A 26687-nucleotide genomic window follows, 5' to 3' on the forward strand; every position below is an offset into this window, starting at 1 on the left:
CCTCCCCAATCACCCCCCTCCACCCAAACCTCCCCTCCCCCCCAAACCCTTCTCACAGTCAACCCGGGCAATGTTCCTCCCCCACCACCCCACAACCATCAGGTGGCCCCCGTTGCTCCGACCATGCCGAGCCTAGCCTGACTCTTCTCTCCCCACCCTACCTTCTCTCCCCCACCGCCCGTAGGCCCAGTGACACACTTGTCTAGCGCTCGCAACCCAGATGCATCCTCCTCGCTCAACATATGCTCTTCAACATCATCAACTGACTCTTCGTCAGATCCTCTTCCTCTTCTTCTCCATCTCCCTACCCCTCCTCTAAAGAGCCCGTAGCTATCGGGTAACTCTTCCTTCCTCTCCACCACTACCACATCGCTCCTCCACCTTTTCCTCCCCACCACCAACCCTTCCTCTTCACCGGGAGTTCTCCCCCCTTCCTTCCTCTACACTCCGCAAAGTCGGGACTGCAAGAGTCCAACCCGCCCAATATGGCGTCCCTCTTCAGCGGTCCCCCCGCCACGCGCCCCCTCGTTCTGCACTCGCAGATTGAGCGCGTCAACATTCTTGTTCCCGCTTCGCCCCTTTCCGCCTGGGTCGCTTCCGAAGTCCTCGCCCAGGAGTTCCACGACTCGCCTTTAAGCAAGGACGACGCTGCTGAGCCCACTGCCGATGAGGACGATGAGGGCGCTGCCGTGCCTACCGGCCCCGACAATGAGGGCCAGGTCAAGCTCCTCGCTCGCTTCCTCGGCTTTGCGGCCGACAAGCTCACCGCCGGCGGTGACCAAACTGCCGAGATCGCCCAGGTCGTCCTGGCTGCGTACAAGCGCTTCAATGAGCTCTTCCTTGGTTCGACCAACATCCACACTCGCGTTCAGTCTTACGACGTTGAGGCGCGTGCTGAGATTCTCACCGCCTACTTCAAGGCTTTTGCTGCGCTCCGCGTCGCTCTCGGCGCTTCCGAGGTGCCCGCTGCCCACCCCTCTGCCGTGATCGAGGCTGCCAAGGCTGGCGATGCCGAGCTCTACGGCCTCTTTGGTGGCCAGGGCGTTAACGAGGTGAGTCGATCAATCGAATTCCAGACCACGGAAGGAAACGGTGCAGATCGCTAACTAGGTCAGTACTACTTCGACGAGCTCAAGGCTCTCTTTGACATTTACCGCCCCTTCGTTGAGGAGACCCTCACCACCCTCTCACAGGATGTTCTCGTCCCGCTCGCCGACAAGGCGACCGCGGCTGGCTTCCCCTACTATGTCGACGGCCTCGACGTGATCTCGTGGCTCAACGGCTCCAAACCCCGCCCTGCCGTCGAGTACCTCGCCTCGATCCCGGTCTCGCTTCCGGTGATCGGCATCACCCAGCTTGTCCAGTACATAGTCTCGGCGCGTATCGCCGACGTCTCCCCCGGGGATCTCCGCAACCTCATCAAGGGCGCAACCGGCCACTCGCAGGGTATCATCTCTGCTGTCGCCGTCGCGGCTTCCTCCACTTGGGATGAGCTTTACGCAAACATTGCCAAGGCTGTCAAGCTCCTCTTCTACATTGGCCTCCGCGGCCAAGAATTCTTCCCGCTCGTCTCGCTTGACCCCGAGATCGTGGCCGACGCCAACGAGCACAGCGAGGGCACCCCCACGCCCATGTTGGCTGTCAACGGTCTTAGCCGCAAGGCCCTCGAAGCTCAGATCGAGAAGGTTAACAAGTTCCTTCCCGACAACTGCAAGGTCGGCATCTCGCTTTTCAACGCCGCGACGATGTTCATTGTGACTGGCCCCGCCAAGTCTCTCTACGGTCTCGCGACCGCTCTCCGCAAGGTCCAGGCTCCCGCCGGCCTTGACCAGGGCCGTACCCCCTTCTCGAAGCGCAAGTCGGTCTTCACCATCCGCTTCCTGCCCATTAATGTGCCCTTCCACTCGGACTACCTCATTGGTGCGACCGACAAGCTCCTCTCCGAGGACCTCAAGGACACTACTCTGTTCAAGGCTGCCGACCTCGGCATGCCCATTTACAACACTGAGGACGGTGAGTTGGCATGGCGTTTGAGAAATTCGCCGATCGTGGAACTCTGTTCCGCATTTGAAACGCTGGCTAATCTAATCTAGGCTCTGACCTCCGCAGGATCTCGGGTTCGCTTGACAAGGAGCTCTGCGACCAGATTTTCACCAAGCACATCCACTGGGCCAAGGCCTGTGACTTCCCCAAGACCGCCACCCACGCTATTGACTTTGGCCCGGGCGGCAAGACCGGTGTCGGGTTCCTCACTGCGCGTGTCACCGAGGGCCGTGGTGTCCGTGTCGTCTTCATCGGCGAGAAGGGCAAGGTCGGTGCCGAGCTCTATGACGCGACCAACGTTGTCCGTGAGCCCATTTGGCACGACCAGTTCCGCCCCCGCCTCGTCAAGACGGCGGACGGCAAGGTCAACATCGACACGTCGTTCTCGCGTCTCCTTGGCAAGCCTCCCATCATGATCCCCGGTATGACTCCCACTACCGCTGGTGCCCAGATGGTCTCTGCCACCCTCAACGCCGGCTACCACATCGAGCTTGCGGGTGGTGGTCACTTCAACGAGCAGGTTCTCCGCGCCAAGATCGACGCCATTGAGCAGCGCATCAAGCCCGGAATCGGCATCACCCTGAACGCTCTCTACATCAACATGAGACAGTTCCAGTTCCAGTTCCCCCTCTGGCAGCAGATGCGCCGTGAGGGCCACCCCGTCGAGGGCTTCTGCATTGCTGCAGGTATCCCCTCGTCGGAGAAGGCGACCGAGATCATCGACGCCCTCCGTGCCGCCGGCATCAAGCACGTCAGCTTCAAGCCTGGATCGGTCGAGGGTATCCGCCAGGTCGTCAACATTGCCGCCGCCAACCCCGACTACCCCATTATCCTTCAGTGGACCGGTGGTCGTGCCGGTGGTCACCACTCGGCTGAGGACTTCCACCAGCCCATGATCACCACCTACAGCGCGATCCGTCAGCACCCCAACATTTGCCTCATTGCCGGTTCCGGCTTCGGTGGCGCCGAGGACGTCTGGCCTTACATCTGCGGTGACTGGTCGGTCAAGATGTTCGGCCTCCAGCCCATGCCCTTCGACGGTGTTCTCTACGGCTCGCGTGTCCTTGTTGCCAAGGAGGCCGAGACCAGCCCGGCTGTCAAGCAGCTCATCGTTGACGCCCCCGGTGTCACCGACGCCGACTGGGAGGGCACTTACACCAAGCCCACCGGTGGCATCCTCACGGTCCGCTCAGAGCTGGGTGAGCCGATCCACAAGATTGCCAACCGTGCCGTTGTTCTCTGGAAGGAGTTTGACGACACTGTCTTCGACATGCCGCGTGACAAGCGCCAGGCGTGGCTCGAGAACAACCGCGAGTGGATTGTGAAGCGCCTCAACGCCGACTTCAACAAGCCCTGGTACCCTCAGAAGAAGAACGGCGACATTGTCTACGACATTGCCGAGATGACCTACGAGGAGACCATCAACCGCATGTTCGACCTCATGTACGTGGCCAAGCAGAAGCGCTGGGTCGATGTCTCGCTTCGCAACCTCTTTGGTGACTGGCTCCGCCGTGTCGAGGAGCGCTTCGCCGGCGTTGACGGCGCTCGCACCAAGGAGTCCCTCATCCAGTCGTACCACAGCCTCGAGGACCCCAACCACATCCTCGGCCTCTTCTTCGGCTCGTACCCCGGCACCAAGGACCAGCTTATCTCGTCCGACGACAAGGCGTACTTCCTCAACATCTGCAACCGTGTGTGGCAGAAGCCCGTACCCTTCATCCCTGTCTTCGACAACAACTTCGAGTTCTGGTTCAAGAAGGACTCGCTTTGGGCTGCTGAGGACGTCGAGGCTGTTCCCGAGGGCGACGCTCAGCGTGTCTGTATTCTTCAGGGCCCGATGGCGGCCAAGTTCTCGACCGTCGTCGACGAGCCGATCGGTGACATGCTCGACAACATTGAGGGCCTCCTCGTTAAGAAGATCCTCGAGCGTTACTACGACAACGACGAGTCCAAGGTCCCGATCCTCGATTACATCGGTGCCCGCGCCCCCGAGGCTCACACCCACATTGCCCACGAGACCATTGAGGGCAACACGCGCTCGCTCCAGCTCACCGACCGCGTCCCCGACGTCGAGGACTGGCTCCAGCGCATCGCCGGCCCCAAGCTCAGCTGGCTCCGTGCTGCGCTCACCACCGTCAACGTTGTCCAAGGTGGCAACTACGTCACCAACCCCTTCCGCCGCATCCTTAATCCTCGTAAGCACCAGATTGTGCGCATCCAGGAGGACGCGAACGGCGTCCCCATCAGCGTCAAGATGTACGGCGGCATCCGCTCGTCTGGCTTCGCGCACCCCGACTTCAAGGCTGTCGACCTCTCGTATGACGCTAAGACGCGCAAGATCACCCTCCAGCTCAACGAGGAGCGTCTTGGTTCGTCGGTGCCCCTCACCTTCCAGTTCCTCTACAAGCCTGAGCAGGGCTACGCGCCCATCCACGAGGTCATGGAGGGCCGCAACAAGGCAATCAAGGACTTCTACTGGCGTGTCTGGTTCGGCGATAACGAGAAGCTCCCCTCGCTCCCGCTCGACCAGGCGTTCACCTGTGGCGAGACCACGGTTGACCCCGTCACCATCCAGCGCTTCTGCGACGTGGTTGGCAACCAGGGCGAGGCGTTCAAGCAGCGCCGCAACAAGAACATTCTTGCGCCCATGGACTACGCCATTGTTCTTGGCTGGCAGTCCATCATGAAGACCATCTTCCCCGAGGCCATTGACGGTGACCTCATCAACCTTGTCCATCTCTCGAACGGCTTCCGCTTCGTCGAGGGTGCTGCGCCCCTCAAGGCCGGCGACGTCTGCACCACCGAGGCGCGTGTCACCTCGGTTGTCAACTCGGACTCGGGCAAGACTGTCAAGGTCAAGGGCTACGTTCTCCGCAACAACGAGCCCGTGATCGAGGTCGACTCGGCCTTCCTCTATCGCGGCCGCTTCACCGACTACCAGAACACGTTCGAGACTATTGATGAGCCCGACTACGTCGTCTCGCTCGACAAGCCCACTTCGGTCGGCGTTCTCCAGTCCAAGGAGTGGTTCGAGTGGGACGACGACTCGGTTGCCCTTGACGTCGGCTCTGAGCTCACCTTCAAGGTCAAGTCCAAGTACCACTTCAAGGACAAGTCGACCTACTCCTCGGTCCAGGTCAGCGGCGCCGCCTTTGTGCGCAGCCAGACCAAGGCCCTTGTCCAGGTCGCCACCATCGATTACGAGGCCCACAACTCGCACGGCAACCCGGTCGTTGAGTACCTCAAGCGTGTCGGCAAGCCCGTTGGCCTCCCTGTGGCCCTCGAGTCGGGCTACTCGCTCATCGCCGACCAGTCTGCTGCCACTTTCAAGACCCCCGCTTCCAACGAGCCGTACTCCAAGGTCTCAGGTGACTTCAACCCCATCCACATCAACCCCTACTTCTCCGACTTTGCCAACCTGCCCGGTACCATCACCCACGGCATGTGGTCGTCGGCTGCCACCCGCAAGTACGTCGAGTCGATCGCTGCCGACAACCACCCGGAGCGTGTTGTCTCGTACAACGTCGGTTTCGTCGGCATGGTCCTCCCTGGTGACGAGCTTCACGTCAAGCTCACCCACACTGCCATGCACGACGGCAAGAAGGTCATCAAGGTTGAGGTCCTCAACCAGAACGACACCAAGGTGCTCGACGGCCAGGCCGAGGTCCTCCAGCCTCCTACCACTTACGTCTTCACCGGCCAGGGCTCGCAGGAGGTCGGCATGGGCATGGAGCTCTACAACAACTCGGACGTCGCTCGCGCTGTCTGGGACGCCGCCGACGCCCACCTTACCTCGGTTTACGGCTTCTCCATCATTGACATTGTCAAGAACAACCCGAAGGAGCTCACCATCCACTTTGGTGGTATCAAGGGCCAGGCTATCCGCCAGCGCTACATGGAGCTCACCTACGATTCTGTCGACGAGACCGGCCAGGTCAAGACCCAGCCCCTCTTCGGCGACATTGACCTCCACACCACCTCCTACACCTTCTCGCACCCCCAGGGTCTCCTGTACGCCACCCAGTACACTCAGATCGCCCTTGTCGTCACGGAGAAGGCTGCGTTTGACGACATGAAGGCCAATGGCCTCATCGACCAGAATGCCTCGTTCGCCGGTCACTCGCTCGGCGAGTACTCGGCGCTCGCCGCCATTGCCGACGTCCTCCCGATCTCGGCGCTCTCCGACGTCGTCTTCTTCCGTGGCATTACCATGCAGCGCGCTGTCAAGCGTGACGCCGAGGGCAAGTCGCAGTACGCGATGATGGCTGTCAACCCTTCGCGTGTTGGCAAGACCTTCTCCGAGCCTGCGCTCCGTGAGATTGTGGACCAGATCTCGAAGCAGAAGGACTCGCTGCTCCAGATTGTCAACCTCAACGTCGCCGACCAGCAGTACGTGTGTGCGGGTGAGCTTCGCGCTCTCGCGACTCTCACGAACGTCCTCAACGTCCTCAAGCACCAGAAGATCGACCTTGAGAAGCTCTCGAAGACCATGTCGGTCGAGGAGCTCAAGGAGCACCTCGTTGGCATCATCGACGGCGGCTGGGACATGATGGCCGAGAAGGCCAAGAAGGACGGCGGCGAGATCAACCTCGACCGTGGCTACGCCACCATCCCTCTGCCGGGTATCGACGTCCCCTTCCACTCGCGCTACCTCTGGCCTGGTGTCCTCTCCTTCCGCAACTACCTGATGAAGAAGATCGACCCCGAGCACCTCAACCCCGACCGTCTCGTTGGCAAGTACATTCCCAACCTGATCGCCGAGCCGTTCGAGGTCACCAAGGAGTACGTGCAGAAGATCTACGACGAGACCAACTCGCCCCGCATGGACTCGGTCCTCAAGGGTTGGGAGAAGGACTCGTGGGGGTCTGCTGCCAACCGCCAGCGTCTCGCCTACAACATCCTGACCGAGTGTCTTGCGTACCAGTTCGCCTCGCCCGTGCGCTGGATCGAGACCCAGGACGTCCTCTTCCAGCAGGCCAAGTTCGAGCGCTTCATCGAAGTCGGCCCCGGCCCCGTCCTTTCTGGTATGGCCAGCCGTACCCTCAAGGCCAAGTACGAGGCCCAGGACGCTGCCACCGCCCTCAAGCGCCAGATTCTCTGCCACGCCAAGAACCAGAAGGAGGTCTACTACGCCTTCGAGGACGAGGCTGCCGAGGAGGCGACGCCTGCTGCTCCCGCTGCGGAGGAGAAGGCTGCCCCAGCAGCCGCTGCGGCCCCGGCTGCCGCTGCTGCCCCGGCTCCCGCCCCCGCTGCTTCGGCTGGCCCTGCCGCTGCCGTTGACGACGTGCCCCCCAAGGCCGTCGATACCGTCCGCTTCATCGTTGCCCAGAAGCTCAAGAAGCAGGCCAGTGACATCCCTCTCTCCAAGTCGCTCAAGGAACTCTCGGGCGGCAAGTCGACGCTCCAGAACGAGATTCTCGGTGACCTCGGTGTCGAGTTCGCCTCGGCACCCGAGAAGGGTGAGGACCTTCCTCTCGACGAGCTCGGCGCTGCGCTCTCGGTCGGCTACAGCGGCCTTGGCAAGCACTCGATGGGTCTCACCAACCGCATGATCGCGTCCAAGTTCCCCGGTGGCTTCAACATCTCGGCAGCTCGCCACCACCTCAACAAGCAGTGGGGTCTTGGCCCGCTCCGCTCGGACAGCGCCCTCTTCTTCGGCATCCTCAACGAGCCGCCTAAGCGTCTCGGGTCTGAAGCCGAGGCCAAGGCCTTCCTCGACTCGGTCGCCCAGTCGTACGCCTCTTACTCTGGCATCACCCTCTCGCAGGGTGGTGGCGGTGGCGGCGGCGGCGGTGGTGGTGGCGGCGCGGTGATGAACTCGGAGGAGTTCGACAAGTTCGTCATCAAGCAGGAGGAGCAGGCGCAGCGCGAGATCGAGCTCCTTTCGCGCTACCTCGGCAAGGACCCCCGCTCTGGCGACAAGCGCGCTGAGACCGCGAAGGCCGAGGCCGACTCTCTGCAGGCCAAGCTCGACGCGATCAAGCTCGAGCACGGCGACGCGTACATTGACGGCATTGTGCCGGCATTCAGCCCCAACAAGGCGCGCGTCTTTGACAGCTCGTGGAACTGGGCTCGCCAGAGCTCGCTGCAGCTCTTCTACGATATTATCCAGGGCCGCATCGACCCGAGCACCATCTTTGAGAGCGAGCGCGAGCCGCGATACCGCCCCACCCAGTAAAGGGTGCAAGGCGAAAGTGTAGTAGAGGATCCGTACATATAGAGAAACTGCTCCAGAGTTTTGTTCATTGTCGCATATAAGGAGCATGCATCGGTTAGTATTCGAACTGGGGTGAGCACAGAGAGAGTCGAGCGAGAAACCGATGAGCTAGAGACTGAGTGACAGAGATGAGTGAAAGAGAGAAGGAGAAGCAAGGGCAGGGGCGGGGCGCGAGTGTGATGCAAGACGACTAGATTGACTAATGGACAATCAGAAGCAGAAGCCCGTAGTGTTTGTGTTTGAGGCGCTTCGCTGACTGACAAGGTCACCATGTAACGACGTGTGCATAGCATCTGGCGCCCTTGTTCTTGTGCCCCATTCGCCATGCCCCAAATCACTTCTATATATGGCGGATTGACTTGAAAGGAACACACCCCTCCCGGATTCCGATCCTTGGTCGTTGATGGAGATGAAGCGATTGGGAAGTGATGATAAATTCGACCAAGTTGGCCAGATTTAACAGGCGTTGAAGCGTTTACTGTGTTTACCTACTACCTATCTTCTAGCGCCACTCGTTGTCATGAGTCGCGTCCGTCGCCACTTGCTTCTCACATCTCACACCACCGAATTCCTTCCATTATTGTTTACTCGTGTACATGTGTTTGTGCCTGGCCCGATTGTATCGGGACTTGAACTGTGTGGGGCAGGGGGGTCGGCCAGGATACGATATGATGCGATGAGATGCGTCATACGTGACTCAGAATCCCACTATAGCTTGAGCCCGACTTGTGACGATGTTTCTGTTGAATCTAGAGAACTGCATGTCAAGTGGCGTTGGAGTGTTTCCAGATGTGACGTTTGAGGTTCAGGGTTAGGTGGAGGTGGCAAACTGAGCTTTGATAGCGATCGGCGGTGGAATACACTGAAGCTATAGCTTTGTCAAGATTGACGACGTAAACCCTTATTAAGTGAAATGTGGGGTAGAGGGAGGGTGGAGGGAGGGAAGATGAGGAATGAAAGAGGTTGAAAGGCACAGAGCAAGTTGAAGACGTGAGAGCGGCAGTAATGGCGTCAACTAAGCTCCCCCCCCCCCCCCCCCCCTGCTCAGCCCCATCCCCTCCCTCACTCCCTCATCCCCATACCCCAATACTTTACGCTTTCAGTCCAGTGTCCGCCACTCACCCTACACCCGACACCCTACACCCTGCACCCTACATCACTTACCACACTCAACACACACTCATCACTCATCACTCATACATCACATCCGCCACTCACCCTTCCTCCCATCAACTCCTCTCAACTCACAATGTCCCCCGCCGCGCCTAACGCGCTCTCCGCAGCCATCGCTGGCGTGTCAACATTCGCCACCCGCCGCCGCAGCAGACAACGCGAGTCGCCACCACCAGGCAGTGATAGCTGTTATGGCGTGCGCAGTCTCCATTCCGCAGAGTGGGAGGAGAACGAGTCGAGTGACAGTTCATCCGAGGACAATCGCGCCGACGAGCAATTCGACAATACTCCAGGTGCAACGAGCTCATCACTTCCCGTATTTGGCGCGTCTACTTGCTCCACATCGAGCAGTGCAACCATGCTTAGCCCCCAAGAGAGAGAGAGCGAGATGCAGAGTCCGCGTCCTGGACTCGCGGCAATTGACTCGCCGCCCCGTCTCGAGGGCACGCCGACACCCCCAGCCGCATCACTTCAAAGCTACGCCCTCGCTTCCCCTCCCATTCCCACTTACTCGTTCCCATCCCCGCCCAATCCCGCTTACCCCATCCACCCTTCACCCAATTACCGCATCCCTTCCCCACCTCTGGCGCGCCGCCCGCCACCCCTCGCCCATAACCTCTTCGATATGCTGGCTGACGCGCCGACCGCGTCCGAGCCCTCGTCTCCTGCTTCGTTGGAGTCGATGTGCGTCACCTCAATCTCCTCACTCTCCCGCACTTCATCTCTCCTAGACGACTGGAGACCATACGACAGTGAAGCCGAGCGGCGCGGCCTCGACGCGTTGGGCCTCGAAACCCGCCCCATTTCCCAGAGGGGAGACACTGAGCTTGTTCTCCCAACCCTTTCGTTACCCTCCACCTCGCTCCACCTTGGTCTGGAGCGATGGAACGGCGAGCCTGCCGGAACGCGCGTCGCCCTCCTCGCGGGGCCAGAGCGCACACGTGACGTCCTCGGCGCCCTCGCGGCTCGGCGGAAATGCGTCCAGCTCCCCCATGGCCATGTGGGTGTCGTGGAGAACGGTCACCTCGCTGCAACCATCCTCACCGGTCTCAAGGCGGCCGACGTTAGGGATCGCGCTAGCGACGCGTACGCCTCCCTCTACTACTTGCTGGATTCCGATGACGACACCCGCAAGCTCGAGGCTGTGATTGCTAATCATGCGGCCCATGCAGATTGGGTCCACCTCGTCGTGCCACTGGATGGTATGTCTCAGGAGGATACTCTGGAGGATGTGGCTGACAACAGACGCAGATACGCGCGACCTCGACGGCGCCGTGCCGGTCAAGACACTGCGCGACGAGGCGGCCCGCCTCGCCGCCGAGGTGGCACGCGAGGACGCACAGACGGCCGCCCTAGTCCAGGCGGCAGCGGACAGTATGCTGGACCTCCCTGGCCCTATGGCCATGTCGCGCAGAGAGCCAACTCCAGACGTGCCCTCACCGTCTAAGACGCCTAACCCCGAACACGCAACAGCGTACGACCGCGAGCCTGAGCCATGGCAATTTTCAGCCCGTCTCCCAGGTCTACAGGAAGAGGACGAGACGGCGGCCTCGACCGCCTCCCTCCTAGACCCAGACGTCATGGCGACAGTCGCGCTCCTCGAGCGCGTCCTAGCTGACCCAAACCCAACAGTGAAGGCCTCGACCGCCACATGTCTAGCGTACGTCCCACCTTCGTCCGAAACTTCTCCAGCGAGCTCGACGTACGCCGCGCCACTCCCCACAATCCGCTCAGCAGGGGGTGAATGGGAAGCGACGCTAAGCCGCCGCCTAGCCCATCGCCGCGAGCTGGATGTACAGGCACGTCGTCGCAGGCCTCGTCCCCGTAGGCGGCAGGAGACCCCGGACCCCTGTGGTCCGCTCTTCCCTCCGCGCGGGGGAACGAGTTCGGTCGGCCTAGCCGGTGCGGTTGCGCGTGCCTTCGCACCGATGAAGAAGGTACTCGCTCGCACGACTTGGACGCAGGTTGCCATCGCGTGCGCCGTCGCCTTTGCGGTCGGGTGCGGCCTCTGGGCCGTACGCGCGCGTTAGTGCATAGGTGCATAGGTACATAGAATAGCCCCACCAGTAATCGTTGTATCATTGTGTGTATGAAATCATTGAAGTGTGTGACATCAGTGGTCAGCTGAGAGTTCAAGTGTGGCTGATGTCATAGCAACCGGTGAACGGCGCTGTGAGGGGGAATGCTGTACGGCATCTAACAGCGCCGTTTGGATTGAATTCGGAAGATCGCAGCATAGTTTGTTCCCTTTTTGTCCGCTCACTGCAAGATGCAGATGTCCAGATGTCCACAACACCTCCACCCGAACTTTGAACTTTGCTCCGAACTCTCAACTCTTCATCTCTGAGCCTCTGACAATGACGCGCCCTCTGCGCCTCCTCGGTACCCTCTCGCGCCCATCATTAGGCTACACCGTTACCTCTCATCTCTCAAATACGCGCGGCCTCTCCACGACAATGTCCCGGTCCTTCACCCCTTCCTTCTGCCGCGCCCTCCCCACCCCACCAGCTCACACGACCCGCTTCCTAATCCCCGGCACCCCGCGCGCCCGCCGCCGCCTACTGGCTGTCCTAGCCCTCATCCCTTTCCTGGCATACTATCTCAATCCCAAGCAACCCCTTAATCCACAAGTATACTCGGACCATCCCGTGACGGCCGTGGACAAGGTTGGGCCGGCGCATGTCGAGCTGGTTGTGGGTGTGTCTGAGGGTGAGAGGGGCATGTTTGGGCCCGAGGCGGTAAGCGCATCTCCATATGGCGTCCCTCCTCGTCCTCCCAACCTTAGTCCCTCCTTCTCCTCGGCCTCGTCCTCCCAACCCACCCCGCCCTCCACCCCCGTCGTCGTCCAACACATCATGGTCAAGAACCCAGACCTCATGATCGAACGCGCATATACCCCCGTCAACGACGTCTCGGCTGACGGAATCATGCGCATGATCGTCAAGCGCGTCCGTGGCGGCGAGGTTGGGCGGTATGTCCCCGTCTGGATTGTGTGCTGGCTGGCTGACTGACGTTAGATTGGTACATACCCGTAACCCCGGGGATATGGTTGGGCTTCGAGGACCCGTCGCGACGTTTGCTATCACCCCGTCTGATTATGATCGTATCGTCATGATTTCCACCGGAACAGCCGTGGCACCCTTCCTCCAGCTCCTGGCCAAGGATACGCCAGGATCAGGATCCACACAGTACACCCTCCTCCAGCAGTCGCCTAGTGGCGGACGAGAAGACTGGAGTGCCGATTACATTGCTCCAATGGCCGCCAAGTGGGGGGAGGGGTTGGAAGTGCGCCGTATCCCGCCTGGGATTGTTAAGCGCGAGGATGTTACTGCTGCTTTGAAAGGGGCGGAGCGGCCACTCGTGCTTGTCTGTTTGCCTACTGGGTGAGTCTGGGGCACGGGAGGAACGTGCAAACGGACGAGAGGCCAGTGTTGTTCTGGTGTGGCATGACGCTGTGCAGTGCAAGTCGCTATTGTGGTGAACACAAGATATGCACGCTGACACCAGACTCATGCGCCCGCTCTGCGGAGCCCTTGCCCCTACGCTGCACCAGGGGCCCTTGGTGGGCTTGTTGCGTGACATGGGCCTCAGACCGGACCAAGTGTGGAAGCTGGAGTGAGCTCGGGTGGACATGCACAGGATATTGAACAACTGCGGGCCTGGGTCCTGTCTGCACCACCTTGCCGGGATTCTGAGTCTTCGGCGCGGGCAACCCGCCTTTGTCCAGGAAAATGGGAAATGAACAACAAGGCAGAAATTGTGCCCAGCACCGCAGAACGTGGTGGTGCTAGCCAAACTCCCGCAGACGAACGTATCGTTCACTTACTGTGCTTCTCCCAACATGAATGCCGGAAACATCGGATATCAAAGTCACGTGGACAACTATTTGGTCCATTGTGCCTGGGGGCGATGGGCGTTAGTGAAGGCGGCGTTCCATCTTCCGCGACTAGCTACTACCGATATATCTTCCGCCCTCTCGTCCTCGTTGTGCACTATTCCCAACACGATGCTCATCCAACTACTCCTTCTAACTGGAGCCTCAGCGCTAACCACCGCCAGCTCCAGCGTCAGTGCGGCTTCAACTACAACCTCCATCTGCAGACCCCCCCAAGCCACGGCATGGACCGACTGCGGCCCCGTGAAGAACATCTCGTACCTCTCCCCCGCCTTCGTCTACTCCCCCAAGGAGGGATGGCACAAGAACGGCTCATGGGCCTCTGGCAGTGGCAGCGTTAGCGTCCAGCTCTCCTCGTCTGGCGTGACGTGGGCTGTTGATGGCCCGGCTACGATTCTTGTCAATGGTACCGAAACGACGGCCCAGGTCGGTAATAGAAACCGGACCGTCTCGGGACTCCCGTATGGATGGCACAACTTTACCCTCGTTGGGGAGGGTTTGAGTGTCGGTGACGTTATGCCTATTGAGGACGGGTCGACCTTGTGAGTCCATCGACTGCCACCCAAACCCCTTCACAAGCTAATACCAGCCTCCCCGCTACTCCCGGCGCTTCCCAACTGCTCAACACATCATCGACCGACCTCTTCTCCTCGTCCGGCTTCAACTCGTACGGCGGTCTTACAACAAACTCCTCCGCAAAAATAACCCTGACCCCGCCGCTGGGCAGCGCAACGATAGAGCTCTTGTCCAACTACATCTACATCCAGGGCACGCGCGTCCCCGACTCGCCCCAGCCATGGGGCGCCTTCAGCGTAATCTTTGACCCCGCTCCACCCTACGGTCCAGCGACCCAGTCCTTCGCTGGTTCCTTATACCCATCAACTGAGCAGCCAGGGAACCTCATTGCTGACGGTACGATCCACGCACTCATCTTGCGAGCAGAACTCGACCCCGCCGTCAAGTATACCGTGACAGTGGACATTGAGAGTGGCCAAGTAGGTTTCCACGCCGTGGGCGTGTACACCAAAAGTGGAAGCAGCACGGCCCCGCCGTCCCCAAGTCCCACCCCGGCCCCGAAGAGTGGGGCGATGCGTACGTCTGTCGGTGCTTCGGCGCTTGGTGTACTCGCATTGTTCATGTTCTTGTTGCATAGCTGTGATGTATCCCTATCTTGATCAGATAAGCTAGACCAAAGGCCAACGTACCAGACACACATGTGCTCCTACACATTCCACCCAGGCTTGCAGTGTCCGGCCCACAATTGCCACCAGCTGCGGGAACAGAACACACAGCCCTGGTAACAGTCCGACATGCTCCAGCAAGTCGATTGGGCGCACTCGTCGGGGGACGGGTCGTCAGAGCGCTCCGCAAGGGCTGGAAGCGGAGAACGGTCCGAGTGCTGCGGAAGGGCGGCGACCAACGTAATGACAGCGAGGGATAAGATACGCATTGGGATTTGAGAGTGGTCAAGTGGCGGTGATGGGGAAAGGTCGAGATGGATTGGGCGGTATATATACTCCACGAGCATGACCGGTTCCCACACATCGTCGAGTTCTGAAGTCAAGGTTGGTCGTCTGCACAACGACCAGGTTAGTGCGACGAGCTTGTCAAAGTCCACCGCTACTGCAAGCTGAGCTTTATTGCACAACTGCATAGTTGGGTTAACAAGCTTTAGCTCTCGTGCTTGCTCCACATCTGCCCCACCTGGTGCCTCACTCTTGCATGCCTCAGCATCAGCTCATGTACGTCTTCCATCGGAGCAGATAAACCACTATAGTCGCAATCCACCCTCATTCCCTCACTGCCATCATGGGCAGTCGCAGGAGCTTTACATCAAAACAACAACCTGCGGTCCCAGTATCATACAATACAAGCAGACCATCTCTACAGAGGGAGCGTGTGGCGCAGGTCACAGAGGGTATGCGCATCGCTCGGGAGAGGCTTACTTCAAACGCTGCGCGAGAACTCGGGGGAGCCGCAGCTATCGGCAATGGTTACATACCTGGGCCAACCTCCAGTCCTCCTTCCCGCGTCTTCGACCACTGGGTCCATAACAGCCTCATCTCTCTCAGTGTGACCTGCCAAGGGCTTGAGGACAACATCAACACATACATGTTCCACCACATTGTGCCCCGTTTATTCCAACCCCGTCTGTTCCAGCCCTTCGCGAATGAAGACCACTCCCTCCCCTGTCGGGCTCTGAGACCAAGGATGCTGAGATCCCGTAAGAGTGAGATGTGTGACCAACCGAGATTACAGCTTAAATACACGCAGAGGATACCCGAGCAGCGGTCATTCTAGGTCTTTTGATAGCCTAGTAGGTGCAGTCCTGACTACGTGCAAACTCCATAAATCTTGGTCATGACAGGACGTGGACTCGGAAGACCGTTATTCACAGTATGGCCACCCAGAAGACTTCTATTCAGAGGAGTTTGAACCAGGCGTACGACGAGAGAATCGAGACGGCGCCACCGGTTGCTGTAGAGGAGGCGAGACGGGAAGCGATGATCGGAAGACAGAAGGACGAGGATAACACTCGCTGGCAGCGAGCTAATGAAATGATCGTAGCATGTTGACCGAGACGGATGAAGAGCTTCGTGCCCACTTCGAATGTTCGACGTCAACGCAATGTACGACGTCAACGCCGTCTTGTACTTGATGGTCAGTCTCTTGATGATAAGGAGTAGTCTTGATACGACGTGCGTCTGTCCACTGTTGCATCTCTCTAGTGATTAAGCGGTCAACTGCCGCGTGTGGTATGGTAAGTGCGCGAGTGTCGAGCCAGCGGCGAGACCTACCGCGCAGATTGTTCGTCCTCCGTCCACGCAGGCCGGTCGCGCGGCTTACTTGGCCTTGTCGGCGTCGCCGACCTGCTTGGCCTCGTCGGACGAGTCCTCGTCATCGGACCGGTCGTCCTTTGCGACATCGAAGAGCACGATGCGCACGAGGATGCGCCAGATGAGGAAGTACCAGAACAGGTTGATGCACTGGAGGAGGAAGATGGGCGTGAAGATCTGCCACTTCATCCATCCGACCATCCACTTGTCGTTTAGCGGGTCGAACACCTGACGTTCCTCCCATGGGATCAGGTCGAACTGGGTGTAGACAGAGTACAGGATCTTGATGTTGAGGTAGTGGCGGAGGTAAGTCCACACGCAGACAAACACCGCAAAGGGCGGGCTCGACCAGGCTTCGTTGACGTAGTTGACGCACTTGGCAAACTGTCGTTAGCTTGAGAAATCGTACACCTTACAGCAAGGAAGATGTCCGAGACGTCCATCGTCACGAAGATGGACACGCCGATGTAGGTCAGCGAGATGCCGTAGCTCCATCCGATGAGCCAGAGGGTGACAATGTGCTGCGATTAGCAACTACGTAAAACGCGCCCGCGCGAGCACTCACGTGCGCGACGAGCTCCTTGAAGTCCTTGCGGGGCTTCTCGATTTTGAGCGCAAGGATGATGGTCTGCTGGCACCAGTACGCAGCCTGGACGAGGTAGTACGTCTTGAGCCGCCAGGTCATCTCGCGGTGCGGGTAACCGAGCCAGAAGTTCTCGGTCTTGTACCACCATGTTGGGAGCTGCTTCATGACGAGCTGGTGTGAGCTGGGGAGACTTGTATAAACTCACAATGCCGGCAGTACCCATGATGCCAAAGTAGAAGACAGCGTAGCCCTGCTCAGTAAAGCGCATGACCTTGGAGCCCTTAATGCCGAGTTTCGTGCCCAACGGCCGGAGGATGTAGAGGGTGACGAACTGTCGGACACTACATCAGCCACACCTCGCCCGCGTACTCACAAGGACCAGAAGATGATGTAGTAGCCGATAAACACAAAGTCGAGGAGGCCCTTGGTGTACAGGCCGTTCGGGAGGCGATAGGACGGGAAGATCATCCACGCGAACGGGTTGACTTTGTACGGACCCATGAGGCCGAGGTCGATGAGCATCCACTGGTTGGCCCACAGGATGACCGGAATCATCATGAGCACAAACGCCGAGGCTGCTGTCAGTTTCGTCCGGCTCTCAGCGTACAGGGTACAAGCATCCAGCGGCCCGTCGTGAAGTCGCGCTTCATCCCCAGGCTCTTGTACCGGTCCGGCAGGTCAGATGCGCTGCGACGCGGCGCGCCCTTGCCCTTGCTTAATGGCTGCACAGTCTCCCGCATGTTCCTGCCATCAGCCCTATAGATTGAGTGATGACGCACATGTTCGACGTCTGCTTGTTGAGGGGAACCTGGCTGGGGGTTAGATGTTGATGAGTGAGGCCGGCGCGTGTCATGTGCGCACGGGCCATGAGGGCAAGACGTACCGGAGTGCGCTTGTGACACTCGAGCTGCGACGCCGGCGGTTCGCGGGCGTGGCGGACATGTTAGTCCTCTGCGTGAGTGCTGTGTGGGGGTGTGTGTGTGAATGAGGGCGGAGCGAAGGAGAAGTAAAGAGAGAAGAAGAAGGAAGAGATGGGCGGTTAAGAATGTCCTTGTCTTGTCGCGTCTCGGGATCGGGGATTGAGGACCTTTTGGTGGCTTGTATGGGTTTTAGAAACAATACTGTACTCCTGGCGCCCATCTTGACACACCTTCCTTCCACTTCCACTCCTCAGGCTGAGGCAGGGATTAGGGATACAATTAAGGAAACGGTGGAATTTCAATAGCCTTCCAGAAATCCAATCTTTGATTCTTGAATGTATCAGGCTTACTACCACGTGGATTGAGAATGACGCGGCAAAGTTCAGAGCTGCCGGGTGCTGTGCCTCTGCGTCACTGGATCACTGGCCCATGACCCACTGGCCTGGCCACGCACCACGCACACCAAGAACTCGAGCCTCGTCTCCACCACCATCTTCCAACTCCTCCGACCCCTCCGCTCCCCTCCATCCCGCTATTCCACTCCTCATAGGACAAGCTCCGGAGAGCCCCCACCGACCTCGACGCTGCCCACCATGATCCTTTTGGAGGTACGTCCGTCGCGCGATCACGCTAACCCAGTCCCACAACGTCATCATCCATGATGTCCTCTCCGACCGCTTTGAGAGGTGCGCCCGACACTTCCCACTGCGTTTGCGTTTGCTGACTTTAGGCCCTCGCGCGCGGACATTCAGTTCGTTGACTTTGACGCAGTGCGCTTCCACCTCTCGACGCCCGAGTCCAAGACTGTCATTGTTCTGTCCATGGCGATCGAGTGCTGGTCCGACCTGGCCAAGTACGGCGCACGCGAGAGCCTCGAGAAGGAGTATGCAGGGTACATTGTCCCCGAGTCGGAGACTGAGCCCGAGTACAATGTGTCACTGGCCATCGACCTGGAGCGTCTCCCCGCGACTCAAGGTGAGTTCCCGTCCTCCATCTCACTCCCCAATTACGTCGTTCTGACGCCCAGACGAGCGCGCTGAGCTCATCCGCCACATCTCCCTAATCAAGCGCAACGCCATTGCTGCGCCGTTCAACGCCGCGTTCGAGGAGCAGAAAGCACTCCAGGCCAACTATAAGGACGCGGCGGGTGCGCAGATGGCCGACGCGGGGCAGCAGGAGACCAAGGGCGAGCTGATGACGATCAACCACCGCGACGGAGAGGCCATCTTTGTGCGCGCGTCTCACGACCGCGTCACTGTCATCTTCTCGACTGTCTTCAAGGAGGAGACGGACCGCATCTTCGGCCGCGTCTTCCTGCAGGAGTTTTACGACGCGCGCAAGCTCCAGTCTTTGCAGAGCGCGCCGCAGGTCACGTACTCGAACCGCGAGCCGCCGCTTGAGATCCGCCATCTCCCTGGGCTGAAGAGACACGAGAATGTTGGATACGTCACCTTCAGTGAGTCCACGGCTTTTATGGGGCCGCAGGCGAGTACAGGACAGGGCGGTATGGAAGGGACGGTGGGCGCCTGTTACCCAGTTGATGGAGGAGCCCGGAGGTTGAGTGACGGAGTGACCGCTCTCTGGTGATCACGCTCCGCGAAGCTGAGGTATTCTTGGGCAGTCAGCGATCTGTCCTTGTACTTCACAATCTTTCGTCGTCTTAACCCTCCAACTGCCGCCCTTGCTCATGTCTTGTGTCTCCTGTGCCTCAGTCTCCATTGTGTCGCATTCGACTAACCCCAGTCCTCGCTCCCCGCCACTTTGCCAACCCGGCGCAGGCGTTCTCGACCATCTCCCACATCCAGCTCTTCCGCGACTACCTGCACTACCACATCAAGTGCTCCAAGGCATACATGCAGTCGCGCATGCGCTTCCGCGTCGCCGAGTTCCTCAAGGTGCTCAACCGCGCCAAGCCCGAGTCGGAGGAGAAGGAGCGCCGGACCGTCACGGGCCGCACGTTCCGTTCGCGCTAGAGAGGTTTCGTTGTAGAGACTGCGAGAGGCAATGTACAGATTACAGGAAGCAGCCCAAGGCCCGCAACTAGGTACCTCACGAGCATAACTCTGGGACGCAAAAGCTCATTGGCGCCAACTTGTTGAAAGCGGAGGAAGAAAGCCAAGTGGAGAGCAGCTAACCGTCAGCACATGTTCTCTGACAACGTCGCTGGTGCTGAACCCCAGTCCACCCACATATCCCACTTACTCAAACGACCAAGAGTCAGCCTGTGAATGCCCACGCAGTCGAGGCCAAGAGGCACAGCGGCAGTGCTTGATTTCATTAGCCTACGCCCCGCCAACCCAAACCAGCCTGCACGTCCATCGGGCACGACACTGACCGTGAATTGTAGAGTGTCGTCTGACCAGACCGCACAACTTGTGGCCTGTGGTTGTTCGAGAACGCGTGACATGCTGATGACAACTGGCCAACGTCATCGTTACCAGTTGCCTGTCCAAATGAGTACGCGCGAGTAATGCGCGTCGCACGACTCTCGAGCCGAGAATTGAGCAGCAGCGTCTGGGATGGGCTTGCTTGCGTATACTCCAAGCCGAACGACCCAGGCAACCCCCTTTCCAAACCGGATCACATACCCCTCAGCTATCGGTGACAATCTCCGCCAGCGCCCCGTTCATGTCTCAATGTGCTCGCTGCGCTCAGGAATGAAACCAAGATTCAAAAAACAAAACGAGTCAACTCGGTGTTCATTAACTGTCTGGTTCAGCAGCTGACCAGCAGAGCATGTAGACTAGACTCGCAACTCTGGTACTCTGGGAGCAACATGTTGCGAGCTAGCTTGTGAGCATGTGCGGTTTTGTTGGGTATGCGGGTGTGCCAAGTCCTGAATGTGACCCAACCCACCAGCCGCATCCGCCAGGGACAGTACTCTGTTTGGTCAGTCTTGGTTACAAGCCCAAACCTTGGTGAGATTAGCAGACAATTGATTTGATATTTGGTTCCGTTATTAGTATGTGGGCGCGACGGATTTACTTTCTTTGGAGTGGTGGTGTTTGGAGCATGTCCAGCCTTCGCCCTCGTGTTGCCACTCTCCTTACTACCCTATGCCCTAGTAGTACCTGAATTAGACCCCCCAAAGCTCAACCCAAATGGCAGGGTGAAGAGTGACCAAGTAAACCTCAAACATCCGTCCCATCCTATCCTATCCTATGCTAGGTCACTCTTGGCTCTGTATTAGCATTCATCCCAACAAACATCAACCACTCGCACCTACTTAGACTTGTCTTTCTCCCTCTCCTCTTCTCTCTTCTCATCCTCATCCTCATCTTCATCCTCATCCTCATCCTCATCCTCATTCTCATCCTCAGCTCTTCCTTACATCTCTCCTCTCCCTCCTATATTGTCCATCTATTCTCCCTCCTCATTCACAACCCCTTTCCCCCTTTCCCCCTTATCCCCTCCCCACTCTCACAACACAACATCCTGCATCCGGTACCAGCATCGCTAGCCTCGTTAGGCAGCGCTCAGGTTTGGGGTTGCTCGCACCAAGGCTACCAAGCACTCCCCACCGTGCCCTCCACATCTCTTCCTTGCTCCTAATCATCATCCCAGTCTTGTATCAGGCATCACCTGGACTAGACGACGGCACGCCGCCGACATAGCCCACTCTCCGCCTGGCACATCACATACTCTACCCTCTACCCCGAACAGCGGTACCTACTGCCCGCGTTTCCCATTCATCCAAACATGAACCGAGTGAGTACACCTTCCCTTTACACCACCCAGGAGGCGTCCCATCGCACATGCTAACAATTCAGACGGCCAACCCCCGCCGAGCGGCAACCCGTCGACTCAACGACGAGAACGTCATTCCACGAGCTACCAATGCCGTGCGAGCAGCCAAGCCAACAACGCGCAGTGGCATTACCCAGAAGGAAGGCAACATCAAGGAGGTCAACGGCAAGGTCGACTCCAAGCGCACTCGGAACGCCCTCGGGGCAATTGGTGTAAGTTGTTTGGCGTGTTTGTTCCGATGCGCTCGGGTATTGGTATGGTGACTGACTCGCAGCACAACGAGGCTCCTGCACCAGTCCAGAATGGTAAGTCGGCTGAATTGCCATTTGCGGTCCGACCCGCCGTCACCACAACTAACATGCATAGGCAAGGTGTCACAGACCCAGCGTCAACCACTGGCCAACAGGTCACAGGTCCACAATGTTTACCCATCCAACACCAGACCCATCGCACCCGTCCCAGCTCGCACACGGCCAGACCGCGCCACGGCGGTCGGGGACAGGGGGGACTTTATGGCGGGCATGGACGTCGACCACGGGATCATGCTCGACGAGGCGTTCGAGACAGATGATGACACTGTGCGAGCGATGAGCGACGACGAGCTCGACATGGAAGAAGAAGACTGGACACGGTTGTCTACAGAGGAGGCGATCAACGCCGACAACGAGATCGACCGGATCAGGCTTCACTTTGAAGACGACATCGACGAGTTTGACACGACAATGGTGGCAGAGTACGCCGACGAGATTTTCAAGCACATGGAAATCATGGAGGTGGGGTACCCCTGTCGGCCATTGCTAACGCCCTAGGGGTTGGTCATGCCGAACCCCAACTACATGGCGTTCCAGACAGAGACGGACTGGTGAGTGCGGCTTGTTTGCTTGTTTGGCGTGGGCTGATCGTCAGGACGATGCGCACAACCCTGATTGACTGGTTGTTGCAGGTGCACATGCGGTACCACATGCTTCCAGAGACGCTTTGGATTGCCGTAAACATCATTGACCGCTTCCTGTCTGTGCGGGTTGTGTCACTGAGCAAGCTTCAGCTTGTAGGCGTGACAGCCATGTTCATCGCCGCCAAGTACGAGGAGATTTTGGCGCCCAGTGTCGACGAGTTTGTCTTCATGACCGAGAACGGCTACACCAAGGACGACATTCTCAAGGGCGAGCGCATCGTCCTTCAGACTCTCGACTTCAACGTGTCGCAGTACTGCTCGCCATACTCGTGGGTGCGCCGCATCTCCAAAGCGGACGACTACGACATCCAGACGCGAACACTCTCAAAGTTCCTCATGGAGGTGACGCTGCTCGACCACCGCTTCCTGCGCTGCAAGCCGAGTATGATCGCGGCCATCGGCATGTACCTCTCGCGCAAGATGCTCGGGGGGACGTGGGACGACGCTTTCGTCTTCTACTCGAACTTCACGGAGCGCCAGCTCATCCCTGGTGCCGTGCTTCTCTGCGAGCGGCTTGTCGAGGAGGGTTTCGACAAGGTCTACGTCTACAAGAAGTACGCGAACAAGAAGTTCCTGAGAGCCTCGACGTTTGCCGTCGACTGGGCTCACACCCACGCCGAGACGACCTGGGCTTCTCGTAAGTCGTCACAACGAGCCAAGCTGACCGCAGAAGAATGAAACGGACCCTGTATTTGCCCGTGTCTCGCGCCGCCGCGCGCTCTGTATAAGCACACACGATCGTCTCGTGCGCTAATTTGTCTGCGTGAACTGGCCAGATCTAGTCTTTTGTGACGCCTATCTCGTGTCCATCGTGCGCCTAGTGCCAGTCTCCTGCCCCGTATCCTTTCCATCATTCTCCCGCATTACCTCGTCAGTAGGCTTGTGCCCTTTAGCCCCATGTCATGGCATCGATATAAGAGAGGGTATGGTGTGATCGCTGATCGCTGATTGTAATAATGGTGTGGCTTGATTGCAATATGGGGACTCTTAAGAATGGAATCTAATGGTGGGAATATCTAATGCGTGCTAGTCCGGCAAAACAGTTTGGAAAGGGGGGTTCTCGTTCGGCCCTGTACCTAAGCCGGCGCGCTGGCCGCGACGCCGCGAGGTCGCTTCTCCTTGAAGATCTCCTTGAGGATCTCCTTGGCATCGGGCTTACCCTTTGGCGCGCCATTCGTCGGCGCGCTCGATGACATACTAGCAACGCTCTGCGCTGCGCTCCCAGTCTCCGCCCCGCCCGCAAGCGCGTCGCGGAGATCGCCTACCTCAACGGCGCGGCTAACAGGCCGTCCAAAAGACTGGTAACTGGCATTCGGGATAGCCATGAACGGCGTCGCCTCCGGTGCTGGTGCAGGGCGGGCAAACCGCTCCGTTGCGTTCCGCAACGCATCCTCGACGCTCCACTTTGCCCCGAAAACCCTGGTGATTCCCTGTGCGTCTCGTCCAGTTCCCATCTCCACAGCGGACGAGTTGGCGAAGGCGGCGGTAATATCACGCCAGTTGAGGATGGGCTGGGAGGCGGCGGCGCTCTCAGCCTCGGATTCATCACGCACGAACTCGACTGGCGTCTCGGGGCGAGGAAGTTCGCCGTCGGGCGCAGATCGGGGGTCGGGAACCACAAACGGTTCAGGTAAGCTGGCAAGGGCGTGTTCCGCCATTCCCAGAACGGAGAAGACGCCCCACGAGCGCGAGATGTGCCGCCATAGGATTAGGAGAGTTTCGCGGACAGCCCGCCGACGCTCGAGAACATAGGCGCCAGACATGCCTGGGCGTCTGGTGAGTTCGTTACCTGCGTCACTATCCAGCGCGAATAGCATTGGCGCGGACGTCTCCAGTGCGGCGGAGGGGACGGCCGCGTGTAGCTCGCCCATGAGGGCTAGGATTGCTGCGTAGTCGAACGGCGTGGCAACGGCGTCGAAAGGCCCCGGCTCGGTAACCGTGATGAGGCGGTTGAGCGGCAGCGAGACTCTGCGCCCACCCCGCAGAGGCTTGCGCGGCGGCGTGACGGCACCACTGCCAGGCGTTCCCGCGCCGTTGGCCGAGGCCGAGGTGGCCGCTGCCCCGGCGTGCGAGCGGTCGTTGCCATTAGGCACATGCGAAATTGTGCCGGTTGGAGTGTCGACGGGCGTGGGTTCCGACACGACAAAGCTGACGATGCCCCCCTGGCCGCGGGGAGGAGTGCTAGCCCCGCTCCCGAGCATGTTCGCCGAGCTGGAGCGGCTCGGCGTTGGTGGGCCAGATAGCGGCTCGCCCTGCCCAAGACGGGACGACATGGCAAGCGTGTAAACTGCCGCATTGACGGCTTGGCAGAAACGTACAATGTTCGGTTCGTCGGGTCTCGGCCGCTTGTCGCGCGGCAGCTCGGTCTGGAGATAGAAGATCAGGGCACGGGCGTACGCCGCGCGGACCGGATAGCTGCTCTCGCAGAGGAGGGGGAGAGTCTCCTGCCACACCTCGGGGGCGATGGGGTTACGCCGGCCGGCGTCGCGCGCGCGAGGCATCTCGACGGCTGGACTGTCGAGGGCAAGCCCCTTGCCCTTGTCCATCGGGAGTGGGGAGGCTGGGCGCTCGCGAGCCTCGGCCTCAATCTCGTCGCCACGGTCTGCGGCGACCATCACGCCGGTAATGCAGTGGATTAGGACGCGGAGGATCTCCTGCCGCGCAGGGTTCGTGACGGGGATGCTCATCATCTGGAGGGTAGTCTCTTCTACAATGTCGTTGATCTGGTCGACATAGTAGATGTGCGTACCAAGCGATGAGACGCAGTTCACGAGCGGGGTGAGGAGCGCGTCGTTCGCGTCAAGAGCGACGCGGCGCTCAATCACAGAGATCAGGCTTGAGAGGATGTCGGTGACTGCGAGACCGACGAGGCTCACACTCGACGTGAGCACAGTCGTGACCATGGCGAGGATGCTCATGTGCTTGTCGGTTGGCGGCTGGTCGTCGGGCATGTTGACGAGGAGCTCGACGATGCGCGTGGGCACAACAAAGCGGCTCTGCAGCTGCATCGCCTGTGCGAGGGTCTCAGTGATGACGCAGCACCGCTCGACGTCACGCCACACCCCACGCTTGTCAAAGTATACCAGCACGACGTCGAGCACATGGCTCGCTTGGCTGGTGTGGCACTCAGCCACAAACTCGTACAGGCACCGGAATGCGGCACTCGTCACATCGTCCGCGCTCGGGCCCTTCTCACCGACGACGTGCTCGCTGAGGCTCGGTGGGGGCCGGGGCCTGGAAGACACCTCGGTGATGAGGGGTCCAAGGGCGGACCGACGTCTACTCCGGTGCACGAGGCCCTTGAGCTCGCTCATAGGCGTCTCCTGCAGTACCGCTAGTAGGGCGGGCACGATGATCTGCGCCTGCCGCAGGAACTCGCCCGAACTAAACGCCGCGTCGCTCGTGCTCGCACCCGTGAGGCCGCGCAGACCGAGGAGGCGCGCGCGGCTCTGGTCCTCGTCGTCGCCCTTCTCGTTGCGCACGGTGCCGGTTGGGCCGGAGCTGGAGAACGCAGCAAACTTGGCGAGCACCTCGAGGTAGGCCGATGTGAGGGCGTCATCGACGCCGATCGACCCACCGTCCGTGCCTTGGGTGAGTGCGACGAAGCAGTTGCCAGCGCGCGAGATGGCCTCGAGGTCGACCTTGTTCGTCTGGTAGATCTTGACATCGAGAGCTGCGGATATGGCGCGCAAAGCTTGGCGAGAAAATAGGCCTATGTCGCGCTTGCACTCGGTGAGAAGCTTGTAGAGGATTACGAGGGAGATTAAGAGGGCGCTGGGGTTAGTGTTTGCAAGTCGGGCCACAGCGGGGTTGAATGGGGATGATGTGTAGAGCGGGGGATGCGTGGGAGGGCCGGGAAAGAAACGGCCCCGACCTGCGCGACTGTCACGCTGTAGGGGAGTAGGATGAGAAGAGGAAGTCGACAGCCAGACGGAGCAGACCACAAAGGGCAACGGAACAGGAAGGAAGCCTTAAGCTAGCAGGCCAAACTCACGCGCGGCTCTTGGGATACCCGCCAGTACTAGCTTTGGCCTCCTTGACGACGCGCTTCTCAAGTTCATCTCCTATCTTGGCGAGCGAGCTGGGCTTGTTCTTAGCATAGTAAGTGAGCTTGCTCATGTCCTGGGACATGGGCATGAACTCTGGGCTGGACTTGACGAGGTCCTTGGAAGGCGGGTAGCAGTCTTGCAGCGCCGCGATCTCAGGGTTGAGCTGCGTGCAGCATCCAAGGCAGCCCATAGTGGCGAGCACCCGTTGAGCGCAGCGGGTGAAGAGGGGTGAGGGGGAGGTGAGGGGGGAGGTTGGGCTGACTAG

General features: G+C 59.4%; 7 protein-coding genes across 7 annotated transcripts; 5 read left to right on the plus strand and 2 right to left on the minus strand.

The window, feature by feature from the left end:
• Window positions 1-485: 485 nt before the first annotated feature.
• CcaverHIS019_0211180 (uncharacterized protein) lies at window positions 486-8221 on the plus strand (the record flags this gene model as incomplete). Its single annotated transcript, XM_060598205.1, has 3 exons — window positions 486-1052; window positions 1116-2013; window positions 2094-8221. 3 exons carry the CDS (start codon window positions 486-488, stop codon window positions 8219-8221), a joined length of 7593 nt encoding a protein of 2530 aa, XP_060455022.1.
• A 1288-nt stretch (window positions 8222-9509) lies between these two features.
• Window positions 9510-11463, plus strand: CcaverHIS019_0211190 (uncharacterized protein; the record flags this gene model as incomplete). The annotated part of the gene is made up of 2 exons (XM_060598206.1): window positions 9510-10635; window positions 10679-11463. 2 exons carry the CDS (start codon window positions 9510-9512, stop codon window positions 11461-11463), a joined length of 1911 nt encoding a protein of 636 aa, XP_060455023.1.
• Window positions 11464-11889: 426 nt separating this feature from the next.
• On the plus strand, window positions 11890-14481 carry CcaverHIS019_0211200 (uncharacterized protein; the record flags this gene model as incomplete). Its single annotated transcript, XM_060598207.1, has 6 exons — window positions 11890-12404; window positions 12451-12816; window positions 12941-13048; window positions 13493-13870; window positions 13918-14323; window positions 14359-14481. 6 exons carry the CDS (start codon window positions 11890-11892, stop codon window positions 14479-14481), a joined length of 1896 nt encoding a protein of 631 aa, XP_060455024.1.
• Window positions 14482-16171: 1690 nt separating this feature from the next.
• LAG1 (uncharacterized protein) lies at window positions 16172-17693 on the minus strand (the record flags this gene model as incomplete). Its single annotated transcript, XM_060598208.1, has 8 exons — window positions 16172-16549; window positions 16582-16686; window positions 16731-16922; window positions 16957-17092; window positions 17125-17326; window positions 17359-17495; window positions 17531-17563; window positions 17635-17693. The coding sequence occupies 8 exons, from the start codon at window positions 17691-17693 to the stop codon at window positions 16172-16174; spliced, it is 1242 nt and encodes a 413-aa protein (XP_060455025.1).
• A 571-nt stretch (window positions 17694-18264) lies between these two features.
• On the plus strand, window positions 18265-19644 carry ARC35 (uncharacterized protein; the record flags this gene model as incomplete). Its single annotated transcript, XM_060598209.1, has 5 exons — window positions 18265-18279; window positions 18311-18357; window positions 18402-18646; window positions 18699-19127; window positions 19415-19644. 5 exons carry the CDS (start codon window positions 18265-18267, stop codon window positions 19642-19644), a joined length of 966 nt encoding a protein of 321 aa, XP_060455026.1.
• A 1726-nt stretch (window positions 19645-21370) lies between these two features.
• Window positions 21371-23051, plus strand: CLB4 (uncharacterized protein; the record flags this gene model as incomplete). The annotated part of the gene is made up of 7 exons (XM_060598210.1): window positions 21371-21379; window positions 21442-21630; window positions 21693-21723; window positions 21785-22191; window positions 22228-22280; window positions 22325-23010; window positions 23044-23051. 7 exons carry the CDS (start codon window positions 21371-21373, stop codon window positions 23049-23051), a joined length of 1383 nt encoding a protein of 460 aa, XP_060455027.1.
• Window positions 23052-23449: 398 nt separating this feature from the next.
• EFR3 (uncharacterized protein) lies at window positions 23450-26612 on the minus strand (the record flags this gene model as incomplete). Its single annotated transcript, XM_060598212.1, has 2 exons — window positions 23450-26147; window positions 26368-26612. The coding sequence occupies 2 exons, from the start codon at window positions 26610-26612 to the stop codon at window positions 23450-23452; spliced, it is 2943 nt and encodes a 980-aa protein (XP_060455028.1).
• Between the last annotated feature and the right edge of the window lie 75 nt (window positions 26613-26687).

This window comes from Cutaneotrichosporon cavernicola, assembly GCF_030864355.1.
Source record: "Cutaneotrichosporon cavernicola HIS019 DNA, chromosome: 2".
NCBI lineage: Eukaryota > Fungi > Basidiomycota > Tremellomycetes > Trichosporonales > Trichosporonaceae > Cutaneotrichosporon > Cutaneotrichosporon cavernicola.